The 15,427-nt window shown below is 36.0% G+C and overlaps 1 protein-coding gene across 1 annotated transcript in view; it reads left to right on the top strand.

Annotated features, from left to right (window-relative positions):
* The window catches only part of ATP6V1H (ATPase H+ transporting V1 subunit H), a 48,146-nt gene that overhangs the window by 18,774 nt on the left and 13,945 nt on the right, over positions 1–15,427 (top strand). Inside the window, exons 6-12 of the mRNA XM_058832524.1 lie at positions 337–441; positions 1,478–1,531; positions 3,665–3,762; positions 5,186–5,378; positions 8,444–8,622; positions 9,382–9,507; positions 11,679–11,780. Coding sequence (XP_058688507.1) covers positions 337–441; positions 1,478–1,531; positions 3,665–3,762; positions 5,186–5,378; positions 8,444–8,622; positions 9,382–9,507; positions 11,679–11,780 — 857 coding nt within the window. The remainder of the gene's footprint in view (positions 1–336; positions 442–1,477; positions 1,532–3,664; positions 3,763–5,185; positions 5,379–8,443; positions 8,623–9,381; positions 9,508–11,678; positions 11,781–15,427) is intronic.

Genomic DNA, 15,427 nt, shown 5'->3' with positions numbered 1-15,427 from the left:
TACTTCAGTATTATGTTACCATACGTTATTGGCATGTTACTTAAATCAAGTCTGCATATGTTAGGCCATCAAGTATCTTGCTTTTGATTGATTTCTGAGCAGTAGCCCATCAACAGCTTCCGTCCATCCTCTTCTGAATTCTTTATTGGTGCCTTGTGAACTTTGACAGCTGCAGGTAACTGATAACGGGCATGAAGAGTCCCCTATACAGAAAATAAGTAGATTTTTGTTAGGGACTATCTTTTATCTAAAATTGGTTTCCAAAGTTTACAGAACTTCTCACTGAATTCTGGAATTGTTGTGTTTGAAAAATCAGTTTATTGCATTCTTTTTCAGGCAGCAAGAATTATTGCCAAACTGGCTGCTTGGGGGAGGGAGCTTATGGAAGGCAGTGACTTGAATTACTATTACAACTGGATTAAAACTCAGCTTAGTTCACAGGTAAAAAGTTGCTTTTGTTTAAACTTTACAGTATCTTTGGAAACTTTCTTTAAGAATATGAATGTATAAATGTGCAAACAAGAGGTATATTTTTGGTTTTGTTTTTTTTTAAATGAAATTTTACTTTGTCATTTTTAAAGTTAAATGTTCTTTACTCATTTACTCCAGTCCTTGAAATATAAGTGAATTATAAATCTTTTTGCCTCTTCTGTTGGGTAACACTGTTTTCACTGTTTTTTTTCTTTTGGAGAAAGAGAAATGAGGTGAGGTTTTTTTCTTTTCATCTTGCCTCTACTATTTTGGTTATCAGAGCTTTTTGCTGGGAAGAAAAGTCACATGGCAGCAGAAACTGAATATCAAAACCTTTTTCCAGTTTTCTGTAGTACAAAGCCTTTACTTTTAGTCCTGTGTCTTGAAATTGCATAAATTCTGACTTATTTGGACAGTATTTTTATGGTATCAGCTCAATTTGAACCACTTACTTCTGGATTGTCCTTCAAAGATGAATCATTCTCCTTTGTATTCATTTCTGGACATTTTTCCTTCAAAAACACTGTGATTTGTCATTCATTCTCTTAGTGTTGTAGTAGAAGTGGATTCTGGAGAGCTGAGAAACATTCAGTAGATTTATTAATGGTATTTTTTTCACAGTTTTCCAAACTGGGCTTAATAAAAAGGAGTTTTATTTTTTTTCTCTGTAAGGAGAATCTTGAAGTTGGAATTTCCTTCAGGAAGATGCAAGAGTGCAGTTTGCAAATTCTCAGATAAATAATTGTCTTGAATAAATCCACACTTAAATAATTAAAAATGTTGATGTACCAGATCAGTCCTGAGCATATTCTTCTTGACATGAAGTGTGTGGGAAATAAATACAATATATTACAGTAATATACTAAGCAGGAAAAAATATCTACCAGATTCATTTTTTTTTTTAATGACTGGATAGATTGGAGCACTGAAAAAAACTTGGTAACAACTGTTCCTTAAGGGTGAAGAACAGCTCTGATTTTAAACTTTTTTTTTTTTCTTTTTGTAGAAACTACGTGGTACAGGGGGTTCTGTGGATACAGGAGCAGTCTCCACAAGTGATGTGAGTATATCTTTGAAATCTGTCAATCTGCTATTTTGGGCAGGTGATGTTCACTCCTCGGATTAAGGTGCAGATCTCTTCTGGTGCCAGTGATAAGAAGTACTTGGAATCAGAACTGTACAACAGAGTGCCAGGTGATGGCGCCAAGAAACAAAAGTATTTTTAAACACTGATTTCACATAGAGTATTGGCAGTGGAAGTGTATATTTTACAAGTTAGTTGTCTTGTTAAAGCTGTAGATGTATCTAGGATTCTGTTTTTTAAAAAGTGAAAAAATTATATAAAATTAACTTAATATTCAAACAATTTTAGGTCCCTGACTTGGTGATCTTAGAGGTCTTTTCCAGCCAAATGATTCTGTTATTCAGTACTGTCTGTTTACCACTGAGCTTTTGGACTTGTAGAAGAAACCTGACACCAAGAAGCTTTTGTTGTGCTGTGCAGAACTTAGAAAAGGGCACATCAGATATTAAAGCTGATATTGCCCCTAAACCACTGTAGCATGAAATTGCAAGAGTGCTTTCAAAGGTGTAAGCTTTTCATATTTGAATAGCTTGAATTCAGAGGAAAATAGATTGTTCTTTTTGCATCAATATTTTTTTAAATACTGAATTTCATGTAGCTATAGCTGCTGAGCTTGGAGATGAACTGTGGCAGTATAAAAAGTGCAAATTACCATCATATCTGGATTTTCTGTGATGTTGAGGCATGATGAGGCAGTTTATCATAGTTCTTGAATGTGGAGTAGAATTCAGTTTGGTCTTTTGTTCCTTTTGCAGCCTAAAAGTGGTCACAGTTTCTCAGAAGACTTAACTTGGGATTTGTTGTTCTTCAAAGTGTAGTTATGGCTTTCAAGTGTTAGCATCATGTAGAGGAGAAGCCTCTCAAATTACCTTAAATTACCCCCATCTGGAGTTTAAGGTAGAAAAGGTGCAAGACCGTCAAGCATGGGTAGGACATAAAACAATGCCCTGAGCATATAAGTTGAAGTATTTCAATATTTTGTGTGCAGATCTGTGTTCCATAGTGTTAGGTTTTGTTAGCCTGACAACCCGCTGGCATACAGCCTTAAAAGAGTAAATAGTTCTACAGCACACTGCACTTATTATGGAGCCATGAGCTCCTCTGACTTGCTTAGAAATCGGTATTCATTGCACTGTGGCACTGCATGGATGTACTGTGCCATGGCAGGGTCCCAGAGCAGCAGAGTGCAAATATGTTTTAGGATAATTAAAGTGGGTAAGTATTGTCTTAAGTTCATTAGTGTTCGGATTTCAGATCTAGCTTATGCAGGATTTTCAAGCAGGTCCTGGCTAATTTCAGAATAAATTAGAGATGCAGTTGTAGCATTTTATACAGGAAATGAGAGCCGGAATCTATTACAAAATTTCAATTATAATGGTGTTGGAAGACAATGCTTTTATGACAGACTCTTTAAAAAGAAAACTCCAAGTTCAATGGGTTGGTGATGCAGATAAATTAATGCATTATTTGGAGTGGGAGAGCTGTGTGTGTGTTTATAGCTGTTCTATTTGCATGGGGTGTGAAAATGAATACTTTCACAGGGAAATGGATGTTCTAGATGATTTGAGCCCAGATGCACAGACTTAGTTTTTACATAAAGGACTTAAATATCTCATGAGAGACACAGAATGAGTTACTCTTTATTTTCAATTCTGTTTATTGCCTCCTTTCTTTTCATATGGGATTGCCTAACTTCTTTACTTCATTAAATGTTTGAAAGGTTTGATCCTGTATTATGTGAGTGAGCTACCATGAGACTTTCAGGGAATAGGCTTATAGAGAGGAGAAAAGCAAACACATTTTATCAGCAGCATATCTGATTAATGTATGATTAGTGTTAGTGAAGGTAATGCTGACAGTTGAGGAAGAAGAGAGAAAAACATGCTCTGGCAAATTTATTCAAACAGAAGATGGCTTTCATTCATAGATACTGAAGAAAGGCATGTTCAAATGTTCTGATAATGTAAAGTGGTATCACTTGCATAACACTTCTTTAATATTCAGAACTCTCTCCTTTTATGCCAGTAAAGTCTAATTAGGGAAACTGTACTTCAGCACTTACTACCTGACTCTTCTGGTAAGAAGTGATATGTTGTTCTCTTCACCCAGAGTTCCCAGTATGTACAATGTGTTGCTGGATGTCTGCAGCTGATGCTCAGGGTCAATGAATACCGCTTTGCATGGGTAGAGGCAGATGGAGTAAATTGGTGAGCACCTATTTCAATTTATATGGATATACATGCACTTACATGCATGCAGTAGTACATTCCCCAATGACCTCTTTTTGGAATTGAACTCTCTAGTAACAGACAGCTGCTCTGTTTGCATACAAAAGAGATTTGTTTTCAAACATTAACACAGTCAAATAGACAAATGAAACTTGCACTGTTGAGGCTTTAATGTAACTTTTTTTAATGAAGAAGAACTGCTTGAGTATGTATCTGAACAGGAATATAACAATTTGTCTTCAGCTGAAGATGTTATGTTTATTTTTTAATAGAACAAGGACTAATGAAATGAGTTTCTGCCAATCATCCTAGTCTTTGAGTTCAGAATTATTCTGTCTGAAAATATTAGTGAAAGGAGAAACATTTTCTGGAGCTAAGACCAGCTTTTTTTCCTGTATGGTTTCAAGTAGGTTATTTTTTTTCCAATTCTTCTAATAAATAGCTTTGCATTAGGCTAGGATTTCAGCACTAATCTTATTTAAAAAATGCTTGCCTAAAAATAATTTTTTTGCCATCTATGCCTCTACTGGGGATGCTTGGTACATAATTTGCACTTGAATGAAAAGTACTCCTTTACACTGAAATGGAGAAAAGTCAAAATTCCTAGTGAAGTAAAATTTCAAGTGATGTTTCTATGTGTCAAGATGACACTTCTGAAACCAAGGAAGCTTTTTAACCAAGTATTAAAGCATTACGATAAACCTGTGTTTCACCATGTTTAAACTTGGTAAGAATGTTTTTGAATGTAGATTCTTTTTTAAATTTCAAATTGAGTTATATATCAAAATTGACCTGTAAATTTCCTTTTTAATTTTCAAAACTTCAGTTGAACAAACCATCTGCTTGATGTCTTCTTTAAGATCTTGTGATACTACATTTTTTCTAGCAGTACTTTGTATATTTGTATCTATGAGCCATTTTCTGAGAGATTGCTGGTAAATAATGAATACTTCAGCTCATTTCAGACACTCCTGTGGACAAGTACAATTCAGGAACGAAGTTCAATTTGTGTTGATTTTGTTCTGTTTATTTCTTCTTAAGTCTGAATGAGTAGCTGAGATTTCTCCGATTCTTCCAGAATGACAAATAATGCTTTAAATACCAGTAGAAAAACTGTCTTGGTGAACCAGAAGATGGATACATCAGTTCACATGGGAAAAGCTGCTTTATGGCACTAAGGCTAAGGTGAAAAAACCCATCTCTTTAAAAGATGGCTTTCTGAACAAGCTGCTTCTACAATGATAAATAGTGATGTAGGTTACTGTGAAGTGTGTGTTGCATGCTCATCCTCAGCAGCTCTTTCCAATAAGTTCTTGATACTATTTCTTTTAATGTTTCAGATTGGAGCAGTGCAATGTAGTCATTATTTAAAAATTAAATATGTACTATGTCAATTTTTTAGCATCATGGGTGTCTTGAGCAACAAATGCGGTTTTCAGCTGCAGTATCAGATGATTTTCTGTGTCTGGCTGCTGGCATTTAGCCCTCAAATGTGTGAATATCTTCGTCGGTACAATATTGTCCCTGTGCTGTCGGATATTCTTCAGGAATCTGTCAAAGAGAAAGTAACCAGAATCATCCTTGCAGCGTTTCGGGTAAGTATCTGTTGGCTGCAGCTGTGCTGTGCTTCTCTCACAAATCCCGAGGTCTCAAATGCTGCTGATGTACAGCTATTTTTGCTGGACTGTATCAATAAGATGATTGAAAGCTTAATTCTCTGGGCTTATTTTTTTGTTTGTTTTTATTTTTCTGTTTGTAAACTTGTTTTTTTGCTACAGGTAATATACAGGTTATTACTAGTAATAGATACCTGCTATTCAGTGTCTTCTTAAAATAAGATTGACTAAAAAAAAAATGTTAACACAGACACTAACGATTTCTCTTTTTTAATTCAAGATTATTTTTTCTACTAGTACTACTGTAAAACCCTGGAGTTACTAATAGCTGATAAATTTTACTTTATGAAGCATTAATTAACTAAATATTATTTTGAATGTATATGTTTTTCCAACTGAGAAATTATTTTTATTTAACAGTCCAAAAATCTTTTCTTGGTGGCTGTGTAAAGGCAGATGAGAATATCCATGTAAGAGTGCTTAGTTGACTTACTGTGTCTGCATTTCCTGAAAATTCCTGGTCCTATTTAAGATAATTAGGAAGAACTGAGTACCTAGACTTGATGTTTTCACTGTGAGATTACCATTTTATGTTCATGGATGCCACTAGTTTTATGTGCATACTTGCCAAGTGTCTTGTGAGTAATAGAGGAAGCAACTTGTATTGCTGTTTTCAAGCAGCACTTGGTATCCTGAGTAGGAAATGTGGGTCTTGGAAGCTGTTTGTTTTCCTGGATGCGGATTGTGCTCTAGTAGTGTTTCAACCGCATTAGAATGGCGAGAGGGAAATTGTTGCTTACTGACTTACTGATTAACAATGATAAGCTGTGTGAAGGTGCTTGCTCTGTCTCTCTATCTGAAAACATCTGCCACTGAAAGATTTCTGGATAAGCCAGATCATAAGAATCTGCTGTTTGTCTTATTGAAGGAATACAGTGGTATGAGGTGTTCAGTAGGTGCTGTTCTTACTGTATATTCTTACTGTAATCATACTATTCTTATTCTGAAGGTGTTGCAGTGTTCTTAAAGATCTTAATTTAGGATTAAGCAGGGACATATAGCAAGACAAATTGTAAAAAAAAAAGAGAAAAGCTGAGAAACTCAGCAGTTATTATCCAGTTTCTTCCTATTCTGAGGTCATAAAAAATAGGAGAAATAATAGTTCTTAGATTTACTAATGCTAGTTCTTAGATGTAGTGTTTTTTGCAAGAGGAGACCAAAGTGAAGCTAAGTTTTTTTCTTAAATAAAGGCTAAGAAGGAATAGGTTGTTTCTGTTACAGGCTTGGGGGAGTGTAACTTACCTGTTTCCATTCTCCAGCATTAAGGTCTCATGTTGGCATGAAGATGAGTTGTTAACTGGCAGCCAGGAACATAATAGATTAGAAATTAGACATCAGAGCTGTGAGTTATGAAGCAAAATTAATATAGGTAGCAGAGGCAAAGTAGTCCTTTTCCTATATGAGATGCCACCGTATCATGGGGGTGAAGACTAGGCTTGATGATTCCCCAAATCTGTCTGTATATTGCTGAAGGTGCTCCATTACTCTTGACAACTTGGATGTCTTCTCTACTACTTGATTTCTCCTAATTTGACATGTTTCACTTTTTTGTCAAGTTAATTGTCTGAGGTGTATAACTGCAAGTGTAATAATTTTTTCTATGAAGCAACAAGTATCGGGCACTCCTCTCTCTTTGAATCTACTATTTTCTCTACCTATTATTTTATCCCCTCATTTTTCACACTTTTATTCCCGTCTGTGCCTGTTTCCTGCCTAGAACTAGACTTACACCTTAAGATTTTGGTTTTTATTACTGAATAGTTTACTGATCCATTCTATATAGTCATAGGTTAGTGTTTTTACTTTGTTAATATATCCTTTCAAATTCACAATGAAAAGCTTGAGTATCTCACTATGGTGGTAATAGGTAGTAATATTTGGAATAACTTCGACATCTCCTTGCAATTATCTTTACTAGGAGTTCTTTGGAACCTTTATCCACCTGCTCCTTGAACCTGTTGAACTGTCTTATTTAAGATTCATTATTTTTTCATTTGCTCTCATTAGCAGTTTTAACTCTAAGTAAATTAGCATTACTTTCTGCAAATTACCTTTTAGTTCTCTTACTGAAGTGGAAACTGGGTTGGCTTTTTTTGCACATTAAAGCTAATTGTATATGGCCATTAAAAGCAGTAATATGACTTATATTTAGTTTGCAAGTCTTAAAATTGATTTGCAGTGTTCTGCCTCAGTAATTCATAGGATGTCTGATATCAAAGAAACCTCAAGTGTAATAGTTCTGTGACGAGAATGATGCAGTCAAATTCCTTATATATAGTTTCACTGCTTATTTCTGGCAGATGTTAATTTATATTATAAGACATCTGCCAGATGTGTTATTTATATGAATACATTTTCTGTTTATTAAGGACTTTGTCTTTTATATGAAATTCATGTTTTGAGCTTCATCAAAAAGTGCAGGTGGCCAACTCTGATTGAAAAATATATTTGAAAGCTGATTAAATTGAGTAGAAATGTAATGAATAAATGATATTGGAACTTGACTACTGCATTCTCTGCTTATAATTCCAGTCTTACCAACAAGCTTCTGTTAAATAAAAATGTCTACTTGGAATATTCCCAAACTTGAAAAGAGCTGATCTAACCCAGATGGTAACTTTGAATTGGAAATAAGACTTCAGGTTATTTTTTTAAAGACTCTCTGATTTATACTATTGCTGCACAGGAAGCTAAAATGATAGTCCAAGATAAAAGTGGTTGTTTATGGTGAAGGTTCTGGTATTTGGGATATAAGCCTGCCCTTTTTCTTTGAACAGTCTTTTTAGTCACCACAGTTTCATGTGGAAAATATTCAAAACAGGTGAATTAGTACTTTCTATTATTGAAGAAAGAGATTATTTCAGGAAGTGTTCAATTCTGTCACTTACTAAATTAAAAAGTTTCAGTAAGAATTTCTTTAAAATACTGCTTTGTTTCAAAGTAGCCTGTTCTTAAACGAAATAAGTACATCTTTACTTCCCTAGAATTTGTTAGAGAAGTCTTCTGAAAGAGAAACTCGCCAAGAATATGCTCTTGCCATGATTCAGTGTAAGGTTTTAAAGCAGCTAGAGAATCTGGATCAGCAGAAATATGATGATGAAGACATCAGTGAAGATATCAAATTTCTACTGGACAAGCTTGGTGAGAGCGTGCAGGACCTTAGGTAGGCTTTGCATTGTGCTCTTTAAAAAATGCAGTTATGTGAATGTTGGTAGAACCTTTTTCTTTCGTAAGGCTAAAATATCTACAGAATTGTAGTATGTAAATGCTATTTAGTAAGATAGAGCATACAGAGATGTGCTGGTTGTTAGTTTCCTATTGTATATCGGTATTTAGAAGCTGAATAGAAAATAAATCCTTCAATAAATCTGTGATCTTTGTGAGAAATTATTAAAGGACTCAAAAGCGATCTTAAAGGATTTCCAGTCAAAATTGAAGTCCACCTGGTTAGAATATGTTCTACTGTCCAGATTTACTCAAGTTTTTGCTAGTGTTTACCTAGTTCTTGGTCTTGCATTGAAAGAATTGACGTGCATATTGTAGATAGTGTCAAAGATTTAAGTGGATGGAAGATAAACACTGAAATCCTTGACTGGGGAAGTTAAAACACAAAAAGCCAGCAAAATTGAGAATTAAATCCCAAAATGTTGCATTTGTGTTGCTTGGGTTTTTCTTTTCCCCCCGATAATAGTGTTTTGGAGCAGATAGAGTTGTGTTTGAAAACAATTTTTTCTTGCCTGTCATTGATTTTCTTACTTACAAAATGGTGAGACATGGAAAAATTCTCATACTCTGCAGAGCACTGGCTTCCAAATGTGTCATAGCAATTTGAACTTCAGCTTTGTTAGGGACAGGCTTGGGCATATGGTTCAAAGTGTTCCTAGAAGCTTGGTCAATATCTCATTTAGGTCTTGTGTTGCAGCTCCTTTGATGAATACAGCTCTGAGCTCAAATCCGGAAGACTGGAGTGGAGTCCTGTGCACAAATCTGAGAAGTTTTGGCGGGAGAATGCTGTAAGACTAAATGAGAAGAATTATGAACTACTCAAGTAAGTTTTCAAGTCTTGAATCATGTGATCCTTTAATATTTTCTGTGTTTAAGTGAACCTGAATCTAATATAGGGTTTACATTTTAATACAAAGTAGTGCTAAGAATGAAAGCAAGTCAAAACATCCTGCTTATGTTAGAATGTGTAGTTTGTTCTGTTCAAAACCAGAACTTTTTATTTGCTTTTACTGGTCAAAATGTATTTATGATAGAGAGAATATCTTTAGCTTGACTTGCACGCAGGTTTGATTTGATTAAAAATGTTTTTACTGTATCTTAATCTTAGTTTTATATTGTGTGGTGATGTTGATCTGAGAGATGAGCTCCTGTCTTGAATATTTGGGAGCTGAAAGTTGTGGTACTGTTCCATGAAAAATCTAACTCAATGCATTATGTTGCAATGTGTTTATTTTGTGTTGGGACTGTATTTGGAGTACATAGATTGTTAGATGAAGTGAACTTGAACTCATATTTATTTGCAGTCAAGGACTGTCTGTCTGGCATATGAAACTATGTCCTGAAATGATGCCTGGCTCTTAGCTGTTCTGTGTTCACTGTCATTAACTGACAACACATGGTGTTCATTCAGTTCAGGGCTTGCTAATAAGTGCCAGTTCTAACAAAAATCAGGGGGTCAAATGGACCATGTGAGATGTTAGAAGACATGGCAAGAGCAAGGTGATCCTGAGCTTTGTGTGCATTTCAGCTGGCCTAACACCTCACCAAAACTGTCTGATAAATTCTTCCCTGAGTGGATATTGCTGAACATGTAGAATTATGGACTTAAAAATTTTAAATGCTGACAGCTGCAGCATGAAGTTGATGTTGAAGCTTAGTATTCTCTGTAGTGATTACAATGTTTTGCTGTATTTATTTCTTCTGGTTCTGGGACTTAATTTCTTGTGCTGCTACAAAGACGGTGATCTTCAGTAGTTCCTTTAACACACCCCCAACTCTTGCAAAACCCCCCAAAACTCAACGCCACAACATCAAACCAGTCAAAACAATCCACAAAAAAATCCATCCACCCTCCGCCACAACATAATGGGGAGATTCTTGTGCCTCATTTTTTGCCTTGTAAGGCATTTGAAAGACAGTCCTTATTTGCTTTGAGCCATATAATTTTTCCTTATCTGCCTGCTTATTAGTTTTCCAAATCTAGTACTTTTTCACTACTGTTAAACCATTGTTTTCATACCTTCTGCCATTACTCCCTACTTTGATGTTGGACTTGTGTTTTGTTCAACATCATTATATGGATCTTTGGTGTCTTCTGCTTAGTGTTATTGTTCAAGTTTCTGCTTCCTCTTCTTGTCTAAAGTAGGAGCTCTTTTCATTTGGGAAGTGCTTTTTCTGTCACTTTCTGGCCTCTAGGGACGCAATGGCTGTGGTAATTTAATTTTACCAGAATGTTCCTTTTTTTAATTCCAGTTGAATTTTTAACCTACCTATTTCAGCTTGTTTCTAACTTTCTCTGATTAGAGCACATTTGTCATCTCACTAAGCATAGAATACTCTAATTTTCCAGTGATCTATATGTTTAACTTGTTCAACTGTGCCTAACCTTCATAATCTGTGTCGTTTTCCCCTCTTCTCATTGCCGATTAGAGAACAGTGTTACTTGTAGCTGTTTTCCACTGAAAGTGGTTTAACTACTTAATTAAAAAATGCAGATGGTATTAAGAGTCTAGAAGCTGTTTTCTGCTTCTTACAGCTGTGTGTTTCTATGCATGCTAAGAAAATAACATGTGGCACTGGAGTAATTTACAAGGTAGTATTGCTTTCATCTGTCTTTGAGTTAGGACAGAACTGCTTTTTAATGAAGCTTATCTAGAACTCAGAACTGTTGGTCTTGAAGCCAAAGTATAAAAAAAGAAGAGATTTTGTAACCCTTGGGTATAGTTATCGTGTATGTAGCTCACTGAACTGACTCTAGTGAATACTTTAAATAATTCTGTTAACTAGGGCAGGTTCTCAGTTTCATTAAGTACAACTGCATGTCTGGAAAAAGTTCTAGCTTTACTGTTTGGATGGCTTGTGAAACATTTTTATGCTTATGGCCTTTGTTATTTTGTCAGTTATTACAAAACCCTCAACAAATAAGAAAATCAAAGCAAAGAAATAAAAACCAACCCAAAACCTGTGACTTTATTGTTTCAAATTCTTTCCTAGAATCCTGACAAAACTTCTGGAGGTTTCTGATGATCCACAGGTACTGGCTGTAGCTGCTCATGATGTGGGAGAATATGTACGACACTATCCCCGTGGGAAACGGTAGGAATATGCCAGTATGTTGTTATCCTAGAGAGTAGCTGGAGTATGTACAGTGCCTGTGGCATTTTCTGCTTATTTATATTAAAATATGCTTCAAAGGGATTGCAGGTTATGCTTAAGTTTTATTCATTGGGAAGATAAGAAAACACAAACTAGATCAGATGAGAAACTGCAAACTGCATCTTTGACTTAATATATTTCAGTGTCTCTTAACCATGAAGAGAAGCAATGTTTAGAGTAAGTATTGAATGCAAGGTTTAGACTAAAGCAGAAGCCAGGCACCAGAAGAAACTACCAAGAGTTTAATCAACATATAATTTTTCCTCTCTGTTATGACTAATTGGACTGTAATTATTTGACTTGGGGTAGACATGGACTGTTCCAACAATGATAAATACTGCTTTGTGAGTTAAGACAACAGAGTCTTTTTCCACTAAAAATTGCTGTTGTAATTTCAGCAATGCACAGATTCAGTTGTCACTCTTCCATTTAAGCATGTTTAACTACACAAATACACATCTTGGTGAAAGCTTTCATGTTCATGATAAATCCAAATTCCTGTTGAAATACACACAGACATTGCTATATTTTCCTGCTTTAAAAATGTGTGAGCAAAGATGTTTACTAAGTAATTGTACCTCTAAGGTAGAGGCCACTGAAGCAGAAAGAAGCCTTTGGTTTTTGCAGGAATCTGGCTCATCACTCACACAGAGGCACATCTGACTTAATTTTTGTAGCAAAGAAGCAGTCTGTTCCTGGTTTCTGCATAGGGTTTAATGGATGTCATTTTAACCCCAGCAGGCAACTAGGGGTCCATACAGCCACTTGCTCTCTCCACACAGCAGGATGGGGGAGACAAACAAAAGTGAGAAAATTTGTGGGTTGAGATAGACAATTGAATAGGTAAAGCAAAACAGGGAATTAATTCACTGCTTCCTATGGGCATGCAGGTACTCAGCCATCCCAGGGAAAGAAGGTCTTCATCATGCATAATGGGTAGTTGGGAGGACAAACACCATCACTTTGAATGGTCCTCCCTTCCTCCTTCTTCTCCCAGTTTTGTGTGCTGAGCCTTTTGCCATATGGTATAGAATATCCCTTTGGTCAGCTGGGGTGAGCTGCCATGGATGTGTCCTCTCCAAGTCCTTGTACAGCCCCAGCCCCCTTGCTGGTGGGGTGAGGAGCAGAGAAGGCCTTGATGCAGTGCAAAGGCTGCTCAGCAATAATGAAATCAACACTGGTTTTAGCACAAAGAGGAAAAATAACTACCTCAGCTAAAACCAGCTCAATAGATAAGAACAGCCTTCTAGTCTTGTTGGGAATTTCATGGACACTTCTTGTGCAGACTGTTGTCTTGACAGTAGTGGACTCATGGACAACACACTGAAACTTCAGGCCATACGTATGCTAGGAAGATTTGTTGACTCCAGAAGTACTCACAGCCCTTGTAGTCTTGTAAGAACTAAAATGGTATTTGGAGGAGAGGTAAGATATCCTTCAGTAAAGTGGAAACTAATAGTGCTGCCTGCAAGTGGCAAAGCTGGAGGACTGGCTAATAGTGGTTGTTCTTGCTTTGAGCTGCTCTTTGTAGGAAATAATTTTTTTACGTGTTTGCCATAATCTTTAAACAGCTTGCATGCATTTACTTGAATGTGTGAGCTGGTATGGCCATACAGTTGCTGAACTAAAGCTATGAAATCAGAAGAGTGGATAAATAGGACCTGTATCCTTCTGTCTGTAGCTGGGAAAATGTATAGCTGTTAGGACTCCAGCTCCACTCATCTCCCAGGCTGCTAAGCCTATACAGCAATGCGCCAACCTTCAAAAGGAATGGTCATCAGCAAATAGAAAGAGTCCTAGATTCTAGATTCCTGGTTCTAATCCACATTCTTATCTCAAATTCTAATACTTGAGCTGCTTTCTGTTTATAGACTTGGCTTATTTAGCTTTCTGTTCCACGGAACAAACTGAAATTAATCCCTTTCTTTTAAAGAATTTCATTTGTAATCCAGTGTATTCAAACCAACTGTGACTTCAACAATTTTGGAACTAACTAAAAGCTTAAAATACCTATGGATTATGTGTCACTTGCAGCATTTCTTATGGTTTTTTGATGTATAGTCATGTACTGCTCCCACACGTGATTGATATTTCACACTCTTGTTGCATGACTCACTTTAAGGATAGATACACTTTCATTGGTTTTGAGGAGTAGAAGAATTCAGGTGTCTTTAAACACTTTTGTTTCTGTTAAGTGTTTATTGCCAACTCTTAACTGGATCATCCTTTAGCCTTTGAAGGTTGCAGAAATGAATTGGATACAAAAACTGTTTGACTTCACCTGCTGCACACAGTGAAGACTTAGAGCTACCTAGTTAGTTCTGGCTAACCTTTCCCTTTGTCTGATGCAATTACTGCATTTTTGCATGGCTGTTCTCCAATGCTTAAAAAATTTTAAGTTGCTATTAAAATTACACATTGTGGACCAAATTGTTGAGACAGTGGCACTGTGGGCTTCTCATGAGGCTCACCAAGATGCGTTTTCTGAAAGTGTAGCAGGAGAAATAAGGTATAGCACTAGTACTTTCTGTCATTAAAAATAAAAGCAGGCCTCCAGCACAGATTCCTTGTTGCCCAAGGCTTATTATTATGTATGATCAATGAATTTCTTGAATGCTATGAATGTGGGCTTTGTGTTTTACCTGTATAAGAGATAGACATCTAGAGACATTCTCTTCCTTAGCTCAGGATTCAGAAAAAAAAAACTTACATTCCCTTTTTCACCCTGCCTTTCAGATAAGTAGTGTGGATTTTATATTTGTTTTCTGCTATAACATTCTAAATTGTATTCGTCTTTATCTTCTGTGTCTTCTTTCTCCCTCTAAATGGGTCATGTTAAAACCTGAATCTTCAGCATCCAGAAACTTTTTTGAAATGCCACTATTTTGGCTTAGAGCACTGATGTTATGAGGAACAGAAGATGTGCACTTATAACTGTTCCACTGGGCTTTATTAATTCTGGAAATTAAGCAGCAGTTGAGGAGAGGGGGAAACTAGATGCAGTGTTTTGGACACATTTAGAATTTGAAGGAATGTGTTTCACTGTGGGCCTTCTTCACTGTTTAGACCCATGGGTAGTTGAAAACCCATGGCTAGGAAGTGATTTCTACCTGTAGGCAGCATTATGCAAGAATGATAATGCTGTTCTTCAACTCTTCATGTTCTCAGCCATAATTTCAGTGATGTATTGTCATCTGAAAGAGCCTATTACCATTTGTGATTATAGGCTTTTAACCTTTCATTTTGGTTCTCGCATTCTTCTAGCGTAAGGAAGCTTTTGAGTTTAATGCCTTTTTCACATCCTTTCAATTCCTAAAAATCCAGTGGTTTAAGTAAGTCCTTTAATAAAGAAAAAATTATTATTTGTGTTTCATATTCTTGCCTTTGTGTGCAGTGATTTTATATTTAACTCATTAAAAAGGTGAGGCAGCATAAGGCAGACATAAAGGTTTTTTCAAATCTATTACATTAACTAATGACTTCTTGAATTCTTGGCAAGGATTGCTTGAAACAATTGCACTTTTCTGAATCCGTTCCTGCTTTATGAAACAAATGTTTTAAAATTTTTGGGAAATAATAGTCCCTGT

The sequence above is a fragment of the Poecile atricapillus genome, chromosome 2 (genome assembly GCF_030490865.1).
Source record: "Poecile atricapillus isolate bPoeAtr1 chromosome 2, bPoeAtr1.hap1, whole genome shotgun sequence".
NCBI lineage: Eukaryota > Metazoa > Chordata > Aves > Passeriformes > Paridae > Poecile > Poecile atricapillus.
The sequence above is the reverse complement of the archived record's forward strand: the minus strand, read 5'-3'. Positions and strand labels throughout refer to the sequence as shown.